Source organism: Schistocerca piceifrons, chromosome 1 (assembly GCF_021461385.2).
Source record: "Schistocerca piceifrons isolate TAMUIC-IGC-003096 chromosome 1, iqSchPice1.1, whole genome shotgun sequence".
NCBI classification, from domain to species: domain Eukaryota; kingdom Metazoa; phylum Arthropoda; class Insecta; order Orthoptera; family Acrididae; genus Schistocerca; species Schistocerca piceifrons.
The window spans coordinates 862,891,977-862,908,483 of NC_060138.1; the positions used below are offsets into that span (position 1 = coordinate 862,891,977).

The 16,507-nt window shown below is 42.8% G+C and overlaps 1 protein-coding gene across 1 annotated transcript in view; it reads right to left on the reverse strand.

Moving 5' to 3' along the window:
• LOC124716038 overlaps positions 1-12,968 on the reverse strand; it is a 371,939-nt gene extending 358,971 nt beyond the window's left edge. The window contains exon 1 of the mRNA XM_047243140.1: positions 12,813-12,968. Within this exon, the coding sequence (XP_047099096.1) occupies positions 12,813-12,867 (55 nt within the window). The 5' untranslated portion in view covers positions 12,868-12,968. The remainder of the gene's footprint in view (positions 1-12,812) is intronic.
• Positions 12,969-16,507: the final 3,539 nt, after the last annotated feature.

A 16,507-nucleotide genomic window follows, 5' to 3' on the forward strand; every position in this document is an offset into this window, starting at 1 on the left:
GGGAAGCTAGCGCGACGAGTAAGTGCCAGGGGTAAGACGCCACCTATATACAGGGTGGCGCACGAAATGTGTTACTTTTTTTTTTTTAATATAAACTTTATTGTCAATACAATCTGAAAGGAACTACAATGAAGAGCCGTCCATGGAGATTTGTTCTAACTCAGCACATGCTCAATATGTCCACCATTTCGTTTCCTGACTTCCTCAAAACGAACACTGAAGTTAGTGATTACCCTACGGCACATGTCTTCCGTAATTTCACTGCAAGCTTGAAGAATAAGTCTTCCGAGCTCCATTACATCATGTGGACGTTTCGGGAAAAATTTGTCCTTTAGGTACCCCAAAAGAAAAAAGTCACATAGATTGAGGTCTGAACTATTGGGGGGCCAATTTTGTCCACCATTGAAGCGACCTGGAAACCTGAGTGAAATGATCCACATGAAATGTTCGCGTCAAAACTCCAACACAGTGTTTGCAGGATGTGGCCATGCTCCATCTTGCACGGACCACTGCGTGTTGAAGGGCAAGGCAGTAGCAAGAAGCTGTGGAATGAAGCTATTGCGAAGTATGCTCAAATAACGCTCGCTGTTCACAGTTTCTTCAAAGAAAAAGGGTCCAATAAATCTGTGACTGGCAATTGCTGCCCACGCTGTAATCCTCGGAGCATAATGTTGTCGTTCATGAAGCACTTGTGGGTTTTCAGTGGCCCTAAAGCGTACATTTTGTTTGTTAACCACACCGTCTAAATGAAAATGCACCTCGTCTGAAAACCAAACGTCCTTGAGAGTTTCTTCCATATCCTCCGCCTACTGAGAAAACAGTAGTCTCTGCTGCTTGTGTTCTTCAGTGAGCTTCTGTGCACTGGTCATCTTGTATGGGTACATCTGGAGGTCACTTTTAAGAATGTGTTGAACGGAGCGTCTGGATATTCCCAGTTGCACTGCTGCCTTTCTACACGATATCCCGTGACTTCCCTGTACAGCAACTCGTACCGCTTCAATATTCTCCGGCGAACTTAGGCCGAGGTCGCTTCGCTTCCAATACTGTTCCTCCCTGTACAAATTTATAGTACAACCTGTGGATGATCTTCTTGCAAGGGACCCATCGTGTGTTAAACTGTTGTCGAAAACACCTCTGAGTCACAACAAAGCTTTTCGTTTCATGAAAAAGTAACACAATTGCCGATCGTTGCTGTGTCGTCAGTCTTTCACTGACAGCCATTGCTGCTTACTAGTCTCCCAGCGGCAGCATCGTGAATTAGACGTCATTTCGTAACTCATTTGTTTTTCCAATCTCTGCTGGTACTGCCGTAGAGATCCCAGCGGGATATCTAATGTGCGTCATAAATTGTGAAAGAAACAATTGGTAACACATTTCGTGCGCCACCCTGTATTTTAAGATGCACTGTGTGCCATACGTTTGCTGTCATAGAGGATACTATTTCGTAAATTGCTCTGGCATTATTTTACTGATGTTATCGAAATCTTTGATCGCAGGATGGCCTGAGGATGGTACTACGTACCGAAACCGGTAGCCAGCAGGTAAAATAAATAAACTGCAACAATTGACTAAAAAAACTTTTTCAGTATTGTATCTGACGCTGTTCCACTGACAGTATGTCGTAATACACACCATTAGGCTGAGAATCCACGCACTACCTATACGAGCAGTTACCAGGTCAGATTCTCAGTGAACAGTTGGGCTGGAATCCTGGAGATCGCCTTATTGGACCACACATCTTACCAGAACGTTTGAATGGTGCATAGTATTTGAACTTTCTGGCCAATACGTCGTATGAACTTCTAGAGAACGTTCTCTTGCAACTGAGCACTCGTTTGTGGTTTCAGAACGACGGTGCTCCAGAGCAGCTGGATCGTCGGGGCACGGCATATCTCACAGACAACTTCGGACAGAGCCTAACTGGAAGAGAGTATCCATCCCTTGGCCTGCGCGCTGCGCTGACCTCACACCGTCTTGACTTCTTCCTCTGGGGTTTCGTGCAGTCCCTCGCGTACTCAGCACCTGCTGAACAGTCCCTGAGTTTACTGAGCGCATCGTTTCAACAGTTGATACAATCAGAGGGAGGCGCGAAATTTTACGGAGAATCAGACATAACATGTTTCGTCGTCGCATATTATGTAACGAAGCCAATGGTCGTCACATTGAACATTTACTCTACATCAGTGGAGCTGCAGATTCAGTTTACAGTATTTGATGGTACTCTACTGTCAATAAACGTTTTCCAAACCGCGGTATTGTGGTGTTTTAATTATCCTATCGAATGCGTAGAAAGTGCATAACGCTGCAGACACTTTATTCCACATTTCCGGATATATGTTCCTTATATCAGAATGTTCAAAATGTCACCCTTGATCTCCCAAATTGTTAAAATGTCATTATGTTACCCCTTGTATGGATGTGGATCTTTAACTGTGAGAAAATCGGAAAAGAAGGCAATCGAAGTGTTTGAGATGTGGTGCTGTAGAAGGATGTTGAAAATTACGTGGACTAATAATGTGAGGAGTGAGGAGGTTCGCTGCAGAATCGGCGAGAACAGGAACAAGTAGAAAATAGGTACGAGAATGGACAGGACGATAGGAGATGTGTTAAGGAAGGACGTCCATATCTGAGAGAGCTGTAGAAGGGAAAACTGTTGGAGAAGACAGAGATTGGAACGCATCCAACAAGAAATGCATCCAACAAATAATGCAGGAATTTCCGTGCGAGTGCTACTATGAGATGAAGACGTGGGCACAGGAGGGGATTTCGTGGCGGGCCGCTTCAAAGTAGTCAGAAGACCGATGACAAAAATGGTTCAAAGGCTCTGAGCACTATGGGACTTAACTTCTGAGGTCATCAGTCCCCTAGAACTTAGAGCTACTTAAACCTAACTAACCTAAGGACATCACACACATCCATGCCCGAGGCAGGATTCGAACCTGATACCGCAGCGGTCGTGCAGTTCCAGACTGTAGCGCCTAGAACCGCTCGGCCACCCCGGCCGGCACCGATGACAAAAAAAGGGAATTTTAGATAGGCGAAAAATAGGCAATTGATAACACTAAAGATAACTCTCGGTTTAAATAGACAACTGAAGTTCCACTCCATTACAAACAGATCACTAGCTCACATTCAATATTTAAAGGCATTGTTGAATTAAGTATGTACGTTTGATGAGTTTTCTCGTAGGCTGCTTCGATAAATAGTTCATTGGCACTTAATGGGAGTGTGAAGACGCTGCCAAATCGAGGACTTTCTGTTACGCGGTTTGGAGTTGTCTCGCTGATATGTTTTGTAATGCCTTAAGAGCTTTAAATGTGTAACAGCAGTTTTGGCCCACAAAACTATTTGGCATTAGTTTCTGTTCAGAGTGCTGCAATAATTGGCCACTGTTACCGACAATTTTTCAGGGCTTTTGTCTGGCTCCTCAGGAAACGTGTAATTGTCCAAAATACATACCAATCGAAGTGGTGCGGTGGTTAGCACACTGGACTCGCATTCGGGAGGACCACGCTTCAAACCCACGTCCGGTGATTCTGATTTAGGTTTTCAGTGATTTCCGTAAATCGCTTTAGACAAATGCCGGGATGGTTCCCTTGAGATGGCACTGCCGACTTCGTTCCCCATCCTTCCCTAATTCGATGGGGCCGATGAGCTCGCTGTTTGGTCCCCTCCCCCAAATCAACGAAACATTGTCTTGAACTGTAAATGACTTACGTAACGATCGTATGTTAGACATGTTTGGTTAACAGGAAGCTGAAACTAGGCAACTGTTGTGTTTCCACGTACACACTGCCGTGCCACACCAGACGAATGGTTGCCGTGGTGGTTCTAACTAAGTGCGTTAGTAATCATTGGCAATCTCCACTATCGCGATTTGGAGATGTAAGCAATAGCAGTTTTTGAGAGGTACATAGCAAATTGAGATCACATCACGAAATTCCCACGTTTGTTGGAGGAGTAGATATGTTAGTCACGAAACTTTGACAGGAGCACCATTACTCGCGTCTAGCAAATATTTTGTGTTTTTTCCTGACAATTCTTCTGGTCTTTTGTAATTTTTATCTACCATTCCATCAAAAGGTTTCATTGTAATTCCGTTAACTGCATTAACATTTCAGATCCTACAGTTAACACTGCGATGAATTTTCTTTTATCTTTTTTATTGGATGGTTAACGGACTACTCTAACAAAACCATCAACACGATATTAAACAACTGTTTACGTGGCACGCTAACTTGCAGATTGGCAACTACGGTCGCTGTCAGCTACAGGGCTATATAACTATGTGTTTCTTTTAACGTAGGCCCTAACGTTTTTCCTCCTCGAAGTAAATTTCTGTCGAGGGACGAAGAGTATTGACGTGCTGATGTATAACATAAGGTACAACACGCGTTCTGAATAAACCCTGATGAGGGACGAAGAGCAATAACAAATATGCCAGTGAAGTCCATCTCTAGATATTCAGAATATCTGGTGTATTTGGTTTACTTCTAGCTGTTGGTACTGAATGATGTGAAACAAGACATTGTTTCTTGAGAATGAGCTATTTCGAAGGAATAAGCAAGAACGGCACTTGACTGAGGTTATGAACCCGTCTCGCATGTTGTGCACCGTATACAAGTAGCTGCGATCATGCGGCCAGAAAGATTACTGTTGCCACAATACTTGAGGCACTGGGCTACTATTCAGGAGAAAAGGAATTGAATTCGTTGATATTTTCCATGTTATTGGTAGAGGGCCCTCCTACCACATTGCTTTTAAATATGAAATTATTTCAGTCAATACTCACATACGTTATTTAATAGGTATTCCATTTTCTACTGACAAGTCATTACCAATAGCCAATACAAGTATCTTTGACGCAGCTACCGGCCAAGATTATTTATAGGCTATTGGTAATGACTAGTCAATCGAAATCGGTATAGCTATTAATCAATCTAAGTGAGTATTGAGTGAAATAAATTTTATAGTTAACAGATTTAATTTCTCGTGCGACCACCCGAAGGCGGTTTCTGACATTTTCCTAAATCACTTAAGGAGAATGCTAGGATGGTTTCATCGCCAAAAATGTAATACGAAAAAGGAAAGCTAAAACACTTTGCTACCCTACCATTCTCCGCCTAAGCTGTCACGGCCCGTTGTTCATATGGCAGCAGCTAAGACCTCAGGTCTTCGTAAAGGGACGCATTACTGCGGTCTCTGTTAGGGTGGGATGCTTATGAGTCGTGCATCGATCTCCGACATCTGCGTAAGTTCCAAAATTCACTACCTTTATGTGCCGTTGGGCACTTATGCAAATACACAAACGGGAACATCGGCGCGTTAGGTCCGCAGCTCGTGGTCTAGTGGCTAGCATTGCTGTCTCTGGATTACGGCGTCCCGGATTCGATTCCCGGTCAGGTTGGGATTTTTTTTCCCCCGCGGATTGGGTGTTTGTGCCATCATTCGTGACGGTGCCTCGATTGGACTGTGTACAAATTGGGACCTTGTACGGGCGCTGATGACCGCGCAGTTGAATGCTCCAGAAACCAAACATCATCATTATCGGCGCGTTAGGTACAGTACGTGGCCGAAATCAGCCCACCACCTCACCGAGCGCTCTTCGCGTGAGGTCAGGAAACGCTCCCGAAGGCATGCGCCTGCAGAGATAACGTTTCAGCGCCATATACGTGTCTCCTGTCAGAATGAGTGAACGGTTCCAGCTTAGTCAGTTCCAAATTGGTATCATTGAGGGATCCACAAGTTTCCACACTCAGTTTTAGATGTTTTGCTGGAGTTATTTGTGCCCAAATCCACTCATAGCGATGTTATTGACCAGTGCAGACGTAATAGAAATACCAAACGCGACCACTGCTCTGGTAGGTCAAAGAAATTAACTGCCGTAAACCGTCGAACCCTAACGTAAAATACCCGAATCGCTCGTCAGACAACCTTGCCAATCATTGAAGAGGGCTTCGGCTGCAGTTCAGGTATAGAGACTAGTGAGAAGACGATTTGTGGACACGAATCACTCGCCAGACATCATTGTCAACCACTGAAGAGGATTTCGGTTGCGGTTCAGGTACAGGGACCAGTGAGGAAACGATATGTGGAGTGGCAATAGCGCTTAGTGCTTGACAATTTCTTTGAAACCGCTCTGCAAATGAGCACTCGAAGAAAAAGCTACGTATCTTAGAGTACTTACTCAACGATCCCACTGATCTGCTGACAATTGGAAGAAGCTATTGTACAACGACTGGCCACAGATCGTGATGTGCCACTCAGATGGACATGTGCGAAAGTGGTGGGTGTCTGACGAACGTTACTCATCCTAGATGAGCGTTGTAGCGGAGGGGTGGTAAGACAGTGCGGTGTTTGCCTTCCTGATTTCAGAACGGAGCACTAGTTTTGCTGACGGAAAAATTAGAAAACTTTTTAGACAACAACACCTTTTCGAGCTCCGTTAACAGTTTGGAATCAGATACCTTCCACGTCTATGTGATAATGCTGTTGTCCCATAGCAGGGCACACTACCTCATGACTAGAAGAAAAACAGATTTGCTAGACTAGCGTGCTCCAGTCCCAGACGTCAGCCTCATATAAAACCGTTACGTAAGACTAGAGCGTCGTAATTCTCTCCAGAAGTCAGCGACAGTTTTACAGCAGACATGAAGAAGAATGAAAAAAAATTCCAGCTTCACTGTTGCAAAACTTAATGTGGGACCTTGTTCGAGGATGAAATAGTATTTGGACACCTTTGATCGTATGGTATTGGAGTGGTCAGCAACACCACAAGATGCTAAGATTTCTTTGCATCACTTGCTAGTTAAGACTACAGACGTGCGGAAGCGAGAGGTCAGCCCCTAAATAGCATTAGGTACAGGTTCTTAGTTCAGCCACTATATTGCGTAATCCGAAGGAAGAACAATTAAAGATTGCAGAGAAGACAGCCGGAATATAATTAAAGTTATTAGCCTTCTTAGAAAAGTGGACATGCTAGAATAGTTTATGGAAACATACAATAAATGAAGCTGAATATTGGATAGTATATGTTAACATTTCGGTCTGTCTGTATTGTCCGGTCTGTATAATTCTTTCAATGTATTGAATTGTGTACCATTTATAGAGTGATATGTATTAATAATTTAAAATAGCATCCCTGCTGTTACTGCTCGGTGTACGTCGTAGTATTTGTCAGTGATAAGTTTTTGGTGTAGCTTGTGAGTGTATTTTAGTCTCTCTCTCTCTCTCTCTCTCTCTCTCTCTCTCTCTCTCTCCGTATAAACAGTGAGATTCAGCTGCCCCTACCGCTGTCGTTTTATGCAATCCGCAATGTTATTTCTGGCCTTCAGAAACCACGTTCGAAATTATAGTGTTCTCTCGCTCACTGCGCGCTAACTATTAGGTCAATTTAAAAAATGAAAAGGACCTTTTTTGTACAAAATTTAATTTAGTTAAATTTTATACTGGATACATTTTCGCTAGAGGACGTGGTTTTCGAGTTGTTCAAGAAAAATGTATAAAAATTACTTTCAAACGCACCTCCACTCCTACACTCAATGCTCACCAATGAGGATTTCTAGTATACTGTTCGTGGTACTTTCTCCTACACTGTACAAATATTCGCAACAACACGAACTATTCCCGATATTCGATCTTTTTGGTTTCTATTGATCCCGATATTCAATCGTTTTTGGTCTCTATTGAATCGGTCATTACGCCACCGACTATTTCGTTAACATTATTAATTTAGAGGTGCCCGTTAAGGTAATGAAAGAAAAAAGAATTCTGTAAACGTTACGTTAAAACTAATTATGTTGACAGTTCGATCCAAATTTAGCCCTTACAAGTACAGTAGCTTGGCAGTCAGAAGGTCTGACGAGTACAAAGATATAATTGATTATTTTACGCTGTTAAAATTCACAAAATTACTGGGTAAAATTTACATAAACGTCAGCTTTAAAATTTGTAAGTGCTCTACTAAACCGGTGGCGTAGTAAGGCCGGTCAACAAGACCAAACGTGCCATGAACAACATCTAGCAATCCTGATCGGTGGGAGCTGATTGTGAGAATGGAGGAGGGGGGGGGGGGGGGTCTGAAGATCAATTTCGTACGTTTCTTTCTAATAACTCGAAAACTACGGCCTCTAGCCAAAACGTATCCCTGTTCAAAATTTAACTACATCATATTTACTACCAAAAAGGTGATGTTAATTTTTCTGTAGGACTAATACTTTGCACATAGAGAGCGAGAGAATATGAAAACCTCACGCGTGGTTTGTGAAGGCCACTTATAACATTGCGGGTCAAGTGGCTGTGACCACTTAAGTGATTAGCAAATATGGAGTAGGAGATGATGTTTTTCCGGGCTCTGATAATGAGTTCCTGGATATCTGATCTACATAAATGGACTGACAAGAGTGGCATCTGAGTGGATAAATGTCTGAATTGTTGAATTTGTCTGTGGATGTGTCACGAGGTCTGCGTTTCTTCTGCGTCGTGGTGTCTGCGCGGTATCTTCTCTGCAGTCTTAGTTCCCTTTTCTTTTACATCTTAGCAACTTTGTGCACTATTTTGTTACTGTAGATGCCTGTGTACAATTTTGCTCTATAGAGAAGTCCTGCTCTGTTGTACCTGTGCGTTGTTGTTGCCTAGTCTTAGGTTTTCATGGGTTGTTGTTTGAAGTTTATATGTGCATGGTGACTTCCTTCCACATATATTAAGTACTTAAGGACTGAGTTTTTTTATCACGTGTGTGTTATATTCATTTTCTATGGCTGTTTGTTTTATTATATTTGTTGTCTGAAGTTTTGTTTGCTTATGAGTGTTTTGTAAAATCTGTGAATGATGTACGTGAAACTTTCTTGTTACTGTGTCTCCGGACAGACTGTTTGATTGAAGGTACTCATGCTCGTAGTTTTGGGTCTGTAGATGTTGTGAAATCATGCAAAAAGACTCTAGGAAGCCTAAGCGACTAGTAACTAAGGTAAAAAATACCACAGTAGACATAAGTAAATGCTTTGACCGAATTTTTCAGTCGCCACGGTCACCGTGAAAAATTTTACATTTACTCACCTACGAAAAAATAAGGACCAACTGATCAAGGCACAGAAGTTCTTAAGTATATTTTAGTAATAGGAGACGGCGGCCGGTCCTGTAACATGTATCAGTTACTCAGTACCGAACATTTGATTCACCAGGTGCGAAGAATTTTGTCAGCACTGAGCTAGGATCTCCAGTTGAGCTTCCAGTTTAATCTCGCGATAGGCATTCTATCGTCTGATGTGGCTTCGAGAGAGACCTGAAATCGGTGTAGAGGCTCGGTATGCTTAATAAAGTTCATAACGGCCACTAATTTTCCTTCTTCATGTCAGAAACACCTCTTATCATCTATAACAGCAGTATATATTGATTTTCGTGTAGAAGGAAGAAAAGACATGGTAGTTCAACGACAAACCATTGAATCGAAAATCTATATGAGTATCCCGTATTAAATATTTTACAGCTAGAACTGATTGGTAATGAGAATTAATTGAAGTAATGTACGACCGCGAAGAATGAATAATCGGTACATAATATATTAAATTAGAAACGTCCGTTTCTTTAAGAAAATTATGAAGAATTGTTTTTTAAAGACAATTAACGTGTCGTCTTTAAAATACATCTACATCTACCCATACCCCCCCCCCCCCCCCCCATATTGATTTGAAGATTGCAACAGAGAACAGAACTCTCCTTGGTAAAGGCCACAGGGGAATAGTTTGCTTTCTAGGTCAGGTTTTCCACAAGAATATGAAACTCTAGTGTATTTTCTAAGGAAATTCATCAGCCAGATAAAATGACGTAAATAAGCTGTGTCATCAAAAACTATTAAGGATATGTCTAGACCTTCAGCGACTATTATCACTTGAGGTCCTCTGCCTCGCCGGGCAGGTAATTAGTTGAACAGTTTTTCTTTCTGTTGGCAGGCGTACCTCATTGGCACATGGGGGACACAGTTTTGATCCCTCGTTCTACCAGATTTTTTTTATTAGGACTGAAAGAGTTTTCTCTGGCCTATATGGACAACTGAGGTGCTATTTAAAGATTTGAAGAATGTGGCTTTTACAGCCGGATGAGCAGTATTCAGATCAGATAGGTGCGTCCACGCCTCGATATTACCTTTGGCGTAGGCTGAAGCTTATTGTGGTACAGTTTTGGAGTATAGAAAGTTAGAAACTGTAGTGAGTATTTGCTCATTCTGGTCTTTAAATTTCGTTCACTTGCTACTATTTGGCGGACATCTAAAGTATAAGTGTGTGGTGCAGTATATAATATTTCTTGGACATGAGAGCTAAAGTCTTTATATCAAATGGAGGGTAGAAGATGCCCACAACCAGAGGGCAATAAAAAGACGGTGGGTATTCAGACAGAGGATGAGCAGGTCGCAAAATACATGTGCAGGCAATAATGAAATTCGTGTCTAAGCATCTTTTTAAGCGCCATGTACGGTTAGAGCTTAGAGGAGTAGACAATTGCTTAGCATTTATCGAAGTACTTCTATAAACCTGAGCACTCAAACTGTGCTTTGATGCCAGTGACATTACCGGAAAGTAACTTCCTATCGTCTAGTCAATTCATTTTTTTTTTTTCAAATACTTATTTTAAAATTAAAAGTTATCACACACATATGTAAAAGAAGAGACGAACTTATATTCACTTTGGTATCTATCTTCACACAAGCTGAGAAAATGCGCAGACCGATGCTTGCCAGAGGCTTAAAAACGGGTTTCTCGGAAAGAACTTTCTGCCAGTCTCATGGACTATGTATACATCGAGAATAGTAAATTTTAACATTAAAGTATCACTCAGGCAGAGAAGAGCGTTGAAAGCCACCTTTTTCAGAGAATACGTAGAAAACTGACGACTTCTTACGAATGAGTTATGCACGGCAGTAGGTGGCCTATCAAGGAATACAATTTTTATTATTCTTTCACTTGAAAATTGATCTATAACTCAAAAATTTGGTATGTTCATTTTAATTCAGTTCAAAAAAATTCGTCGCACATCCTTTTTTTTTAACTGAGTCGTAAAAATAGTTTATTTGCCAAGACTGTTCCGACGGTTGACCTATTTAGGTGACAAACAATAATGTCAAGAGCCTTTAAATGTCCTGAGAGGTAATACCATCTGAGGAAAACTATTCTAGAAACCACATTAAGCCGGCCGCTGCGACCGAGCGGTTCTAGGCGCTTCATTCCGGAGCCGCGCTGCTGCTACGGTCGCAGGTTAGAATCCTGCCTCGGGCAAGGATGTGTGTGATGTCCTTAAGTTAGTTAGGTTTAAGTAGTTCTCAGTCTAGGGGACTGATGACCTCAGATGTTAAGTCCCATAGTGCTTAGAGCCATTTGAACCATTTGAAACCACATTACTGATTCAATTCTGATTGTGAGTCCCGTTGCACATACGCTCGCATCTTTTTAAGCGCCATGTACGGTTAGAGCTTAGAGGAGTAGACAATTGGTTAGCGTTTATCGAAGTACTTCTATAAACCTGAGCACTCAAACTGTGCTTTGATGCCAGTGACATTACCGGAAAGTAACCTCCTATCGTCTAGTCAATTCATTTTTTTTTTCAAATACTTATTTTAAAATTAAAAGTTATCACACACATATGTAAAAGAAGAGACGAACTCATATTCTCTTTGGTATCTATCTTCACACAAGCTGAGAAAATGCACAGACCGATGCTTGCCAGAGGCTTAAAAACGGGTTTCTCGGAAAGAACTTTCTGCCAGTCTCATGGACTATGTATACATCGAGAACAGTAAATTTTAACATTAAAGTATCACTCAGGCATAGAAGAGCGTTGAAAGCCACCTTTTTCAGAGAATACGTAGAAAACTGACGACTTCTTACGAATGAGTTATGCACGGCAGTAGGTGGCCTATCAAGGAATACAATTTTTATTATTCTTTCACTTGAAAATTGATCTATAACTCAAAAATTTGGTATGTTCATTTTAATTCAGTTCAAAAAAATTGAGAGACGAAAATCTCTTCAACAGTTCGTAATACTGTGCGGAAAACCATGGTCCAACTAAAACACTGGAAATAAAATACTTTTTTTCGAAGAACGTGAAAAACTAAAGAGAGACGTCAAATTTTTTTACTTCCTCTTTTCAGTACGTGTTGTCGTCGCATAGTCTCTTTCCAATATCACGCGCTCAGCAAAGTAAGCCACTGATTTGTAGACAAATCAGCTGTTTATTATTGCTGACTGAAATAAGATAATTATTGCTCTATCGACACACATCTATGGATTTAAGCAACGAATTGTTGGCGATAATTGGTTCTATACCTATATCTGCAGCGATTTTACTACAAACCTCACACTGTCATCATCCCAAGTCATGTCGACGTAAATGCAGAAAAATACCCGTCACGCGTATTGTGTAAATTTTTGCTCCTGTGTTAATATCTTAGTTTCGTGTTCCAGTCACACGTTACATAATCGAGATACTGCCACTCCTACTGTCATGCATGTCGAATATTTTTTCACGTTTGGCTGTGCGCCAAGTACTTTTTAGTTTTATCGTAGAGCATGGGGTAGAATTCATTAAATTGTGCATACCCAGGCAAATGTAGCTGATGGTAGCTAATACAGTGCGACAAATTAAAACGTTTCCAAGTCATGAACATCGAACTGCTGTCTACCATTCTATGCTGTTCTCAAAAGAACGCGAAGTGTTATCTAAGCTGTGCCCTCATAACAAGCGATGCAGTGGATGGGTTCCCGCCTATGACAGGGACTCGGCATTCTGCAAAAGCTGGGGAGCTGCGTGGGGTTTACCTGAGTGCACGCAGACGACCAGCAGGAGCAAGGCGATGATTGGCCGGCGGTCCATGTCGGCAGTGTCTGGCAGTGGTGGTGCCGCTCTTGCTGCTGCTGGCGCTCACTCTTCAGCCGGAGTCCGTTAGCTCCGCTGACTCGCTGGCCCCGACCCCAGCGCCGCCACGCGGACTGCCCTGCCAACATCGATCTTGCTCTCACGGCGCACGAAGGCACACGGCCGCTGCCGATTGTTGTCGAAAACTACCGAACGCTATCCGACGTCTCGAACCGTCTTTCAATAAATAGTCCACATCCACCTCTGTAGCCTGCAAACAATTGTGAAGACCTAGGCAGAGTCTGCTTCCATTACATCTTAATTGTATTTTCTGCCTATTACAATCAGAAATAAGCCGTGCGGAAAACAGCACCATACGCCTCTTGGAGAGAAGTTACAAGTCCACACTTATTCTTACGCTCCCCACGGCAAAAGGGAGGTGAAGGATATTCGTAGATTCCACTTTGAAAAACCACTTCTAAGAGTTTTCCCACTAGTTTTCCACGATATACTAGGCGTCTTTCTTCGAGATTTTGCAGCGGTTGCTGTACACTCTTGTGCAAGCCAAAGTAGTCAGTGTCCACAGTTGACCTTGCCTGATACGTGTCTCACAGACTTGAGCGGTGTCCTGGTATAAGCCACCCAAACTTAAGTGCTATCGGCGGGATGGTGGAAAGTAGAAAATAATTTTCCGTCTCTCTACAAAATCGCGCTGAAGCACCTTTCTCTCACCAGCGGTAGCTCAGTTAGTGTCTATGTGACCCGTAAAATGCCACCTTCGAATACCTACCATTCCTGCTTGTCTTACAATTGCTGTGAAATTACGGTTACTGCACAGAAACACTAACATCTACGTCTTTAAAGTTCTTTTGCTCGTCTTGAAAGATAAAACTTAGTTAAATACATCCTGCGAAAAAATACGATGTACTCCGAGGCAGTTATGCTAAGGGACACAAACTGATATTGCAACAGGTATCGACGGAAAACGCAAAATTGAAAACTGTGACGGTCGATGGACGAATGTGTGAAGCTGTTGGCAAGGATGGTAAACAGGGGACGTGTTGTACAAGGGTAAAAAGTACTGGCGAAATTCATTCTGTGTACTCGGTCGGAGAGTAACTACGTGCCTCGCAGACAGGTGCAAGAACAATACACGTAGATATCACCATTTGAGAGAGGACGTGCAACTGGGCTCCAAGAAGCCGGTTGGAGTAACCGGAAAATCGCAGGAATGGGTGAACCACGGCCGAACACGGCGTCAAGAAGGAAGCAGTCTACCTAGAAAGACGACAAGAACGTGAGGACCGAGCAATGGTCAGAGAGGCACTCAGAGACCCATATTCATCATTCTCATCGAACCGACGTACAACTGGTACTTCAGTGACTACAAGGACCGTTAATAGACGGCTCACAGAAAGGGGACAGACCTCATGGCGCCACTTGCGCTGACTACCATTGACCTCCGTACACCAACAAGCCCGTTTGCAGTGACGTTGGACACATTCAGCCTGGACTCTCATTGACTGGAGTATAAATGTCTGCTGTGATGAGTCCCACTTGGAATTGCGACCTGATGACCAGTGAAGATATGTCTGGAGACGCCCTGAAGAGCTGTGGGATACCACCTGACTGTCGGCCCACATATGGCACGACAACCTCGAGTGGTGGTCTGGGGTGCCATTCCTTTTCATAACGGGTTTCCTTTGGTTGTCATCCGCGGCAGCCTTACAGCACAGCAGTTCGTCCACGGTATTCTATGCCCCGTTTTGTTGCCCTTCCCAATCTGGGCTTACATTTCAGCAAGATAATGCCCGTCCGGACACGGCATGAGTTTCTACTACTTGTCTTCGTGCTTGCCAATTTCTACCTTGGACAGCAAGGTCACCAGATCTCTCCCCAAATGAGAACATTTAGCACATAATGGGCAGGACCCTTCAACAAGCTAGGGATTTTGACGGTCTAGTGCGCCAATTGGACAGAATTTGGCACAGTGTCCATCAGGACACTCAACAACTCTCTCATTCAATGCCAAGCCGAATAACTGCTTGCATAAGGGCCAGAGGCTGACTAACGCGTTGTTGACGTGTTCAATTTGTGAAACTCCTTCTCATGAATGAATCATCCATTTTTTTCTGAAACTGTAATCATCTGTTTGTCTCTACGTATACATCACATCTACTGTACCTATTTCCATCCCATACGGGTAATTCCTTCGTCGTACATCCTTTTTTATTAATTGAGTCGTAAAAATAGTTTATTTGCCTAGACTGTTCCGACGGTTGACCTATTTAGGTGACAAACAATAATGTCAAGAGCCTTTAAATGCCCTGAGAGGTAATACCATCTGAGGAAAAACTATTCTAGAAACCACATTAAGCCGGCCGCTGTGACCGAGCGGTTCTAGGCGCTTCAGTCCGGAGCCGCGCTGCTGCTACGGTCGCAGGTTAGAATCCTGCCTCGGGAAAGGATGTGTGTGATGTCCTTAAGTTAGTTAGGTTTAAGTAGTTCTCAGTCTAGGGGACTGATGACCTCAGATGTTAAGTCCCATAGTGCTTAGAGCCATTTGAACCATTTGAAACCATATTACTGATTCAATTCCGATTGTGAGTCCCGTTGCACATACGCTCCCGAAAAAATCGAAGTCCATCAACGACATGATCGAAGTGCCCTTCTCCGCGATGGTACAACAAAACAGTATGCCGGTAGCCCTGTAGTACGAATAGCAGAGACCGCTACTCCAGACGCGCGAGACTGCCTGCGTGACTACGGACTCCAGAAGCTTTACAGCCTCCCTCACTGGACACTCTTCCAAGCTCCAAAATTTAAGAAGGTTTCCATAGATCGTTTAAGGCAAATTCCGTCATGTTAAATCCAAATCCTTCTTCCTTCTTTGTACCAAAATTTAGAAAACGACTCAATTTTACTTGACACTCAGCTGGCCAATCAGGTTCAGTCTGGAAACGAGCAAAATGCTTCACATACAAGTTGGCGAAAAACAACCCAATATGCGGTCAGAAAAGGGTACGGTATGTCGAATTGGGCAAAATTTTCCAAACAGCCGTAGCTCTGAAATGCACCGTTGTTGAGCAGCAGCCAATCAGCGACGAGCGGTCGGAAGTGTTTGCATTTAAACTAACTTGCCCCAGCAGTTACGTTAAAGAGCGCAGTTACTAATTAAATTAGCTGAACATCAGAACTATGCAAGTTTCAAATTCCTATCCATGGGTCTAGCGGTTCTAGGCGCTCAGTCCGGAACCGCGCGAGTGCTACGGTCGCAGGTTCGAATCCTACCTCGGGCATGGATGTGTGTGATGTCCTTAGGTTAGTTAGGTTTAAGTTGTTCTAAGTTCTAGCGGACTGATGACCACAGCAGTTAAGTCCCATAGTGCTCAGAGCCATTTGAACCATTTGAACCTATCCATGGCTGACGACGTCAGACTCGAATTTTCTGTGATGTTTATTAAGTAAAGCTTGACTATTAAAGCAGCTTCGCTAAATGTACCGTAATGCCATTAATTTGTTAAGATAAGAAACTGTACTGCAGAAACAGCATTGCAGTAAAATAGTGAACATTTAGTACTGTAAAGCATAATGTTATAACATATTAATTTATTTCGAGCCACTTTTCCGCTGGTTCCTTATCTTTGATTCTCAGTTG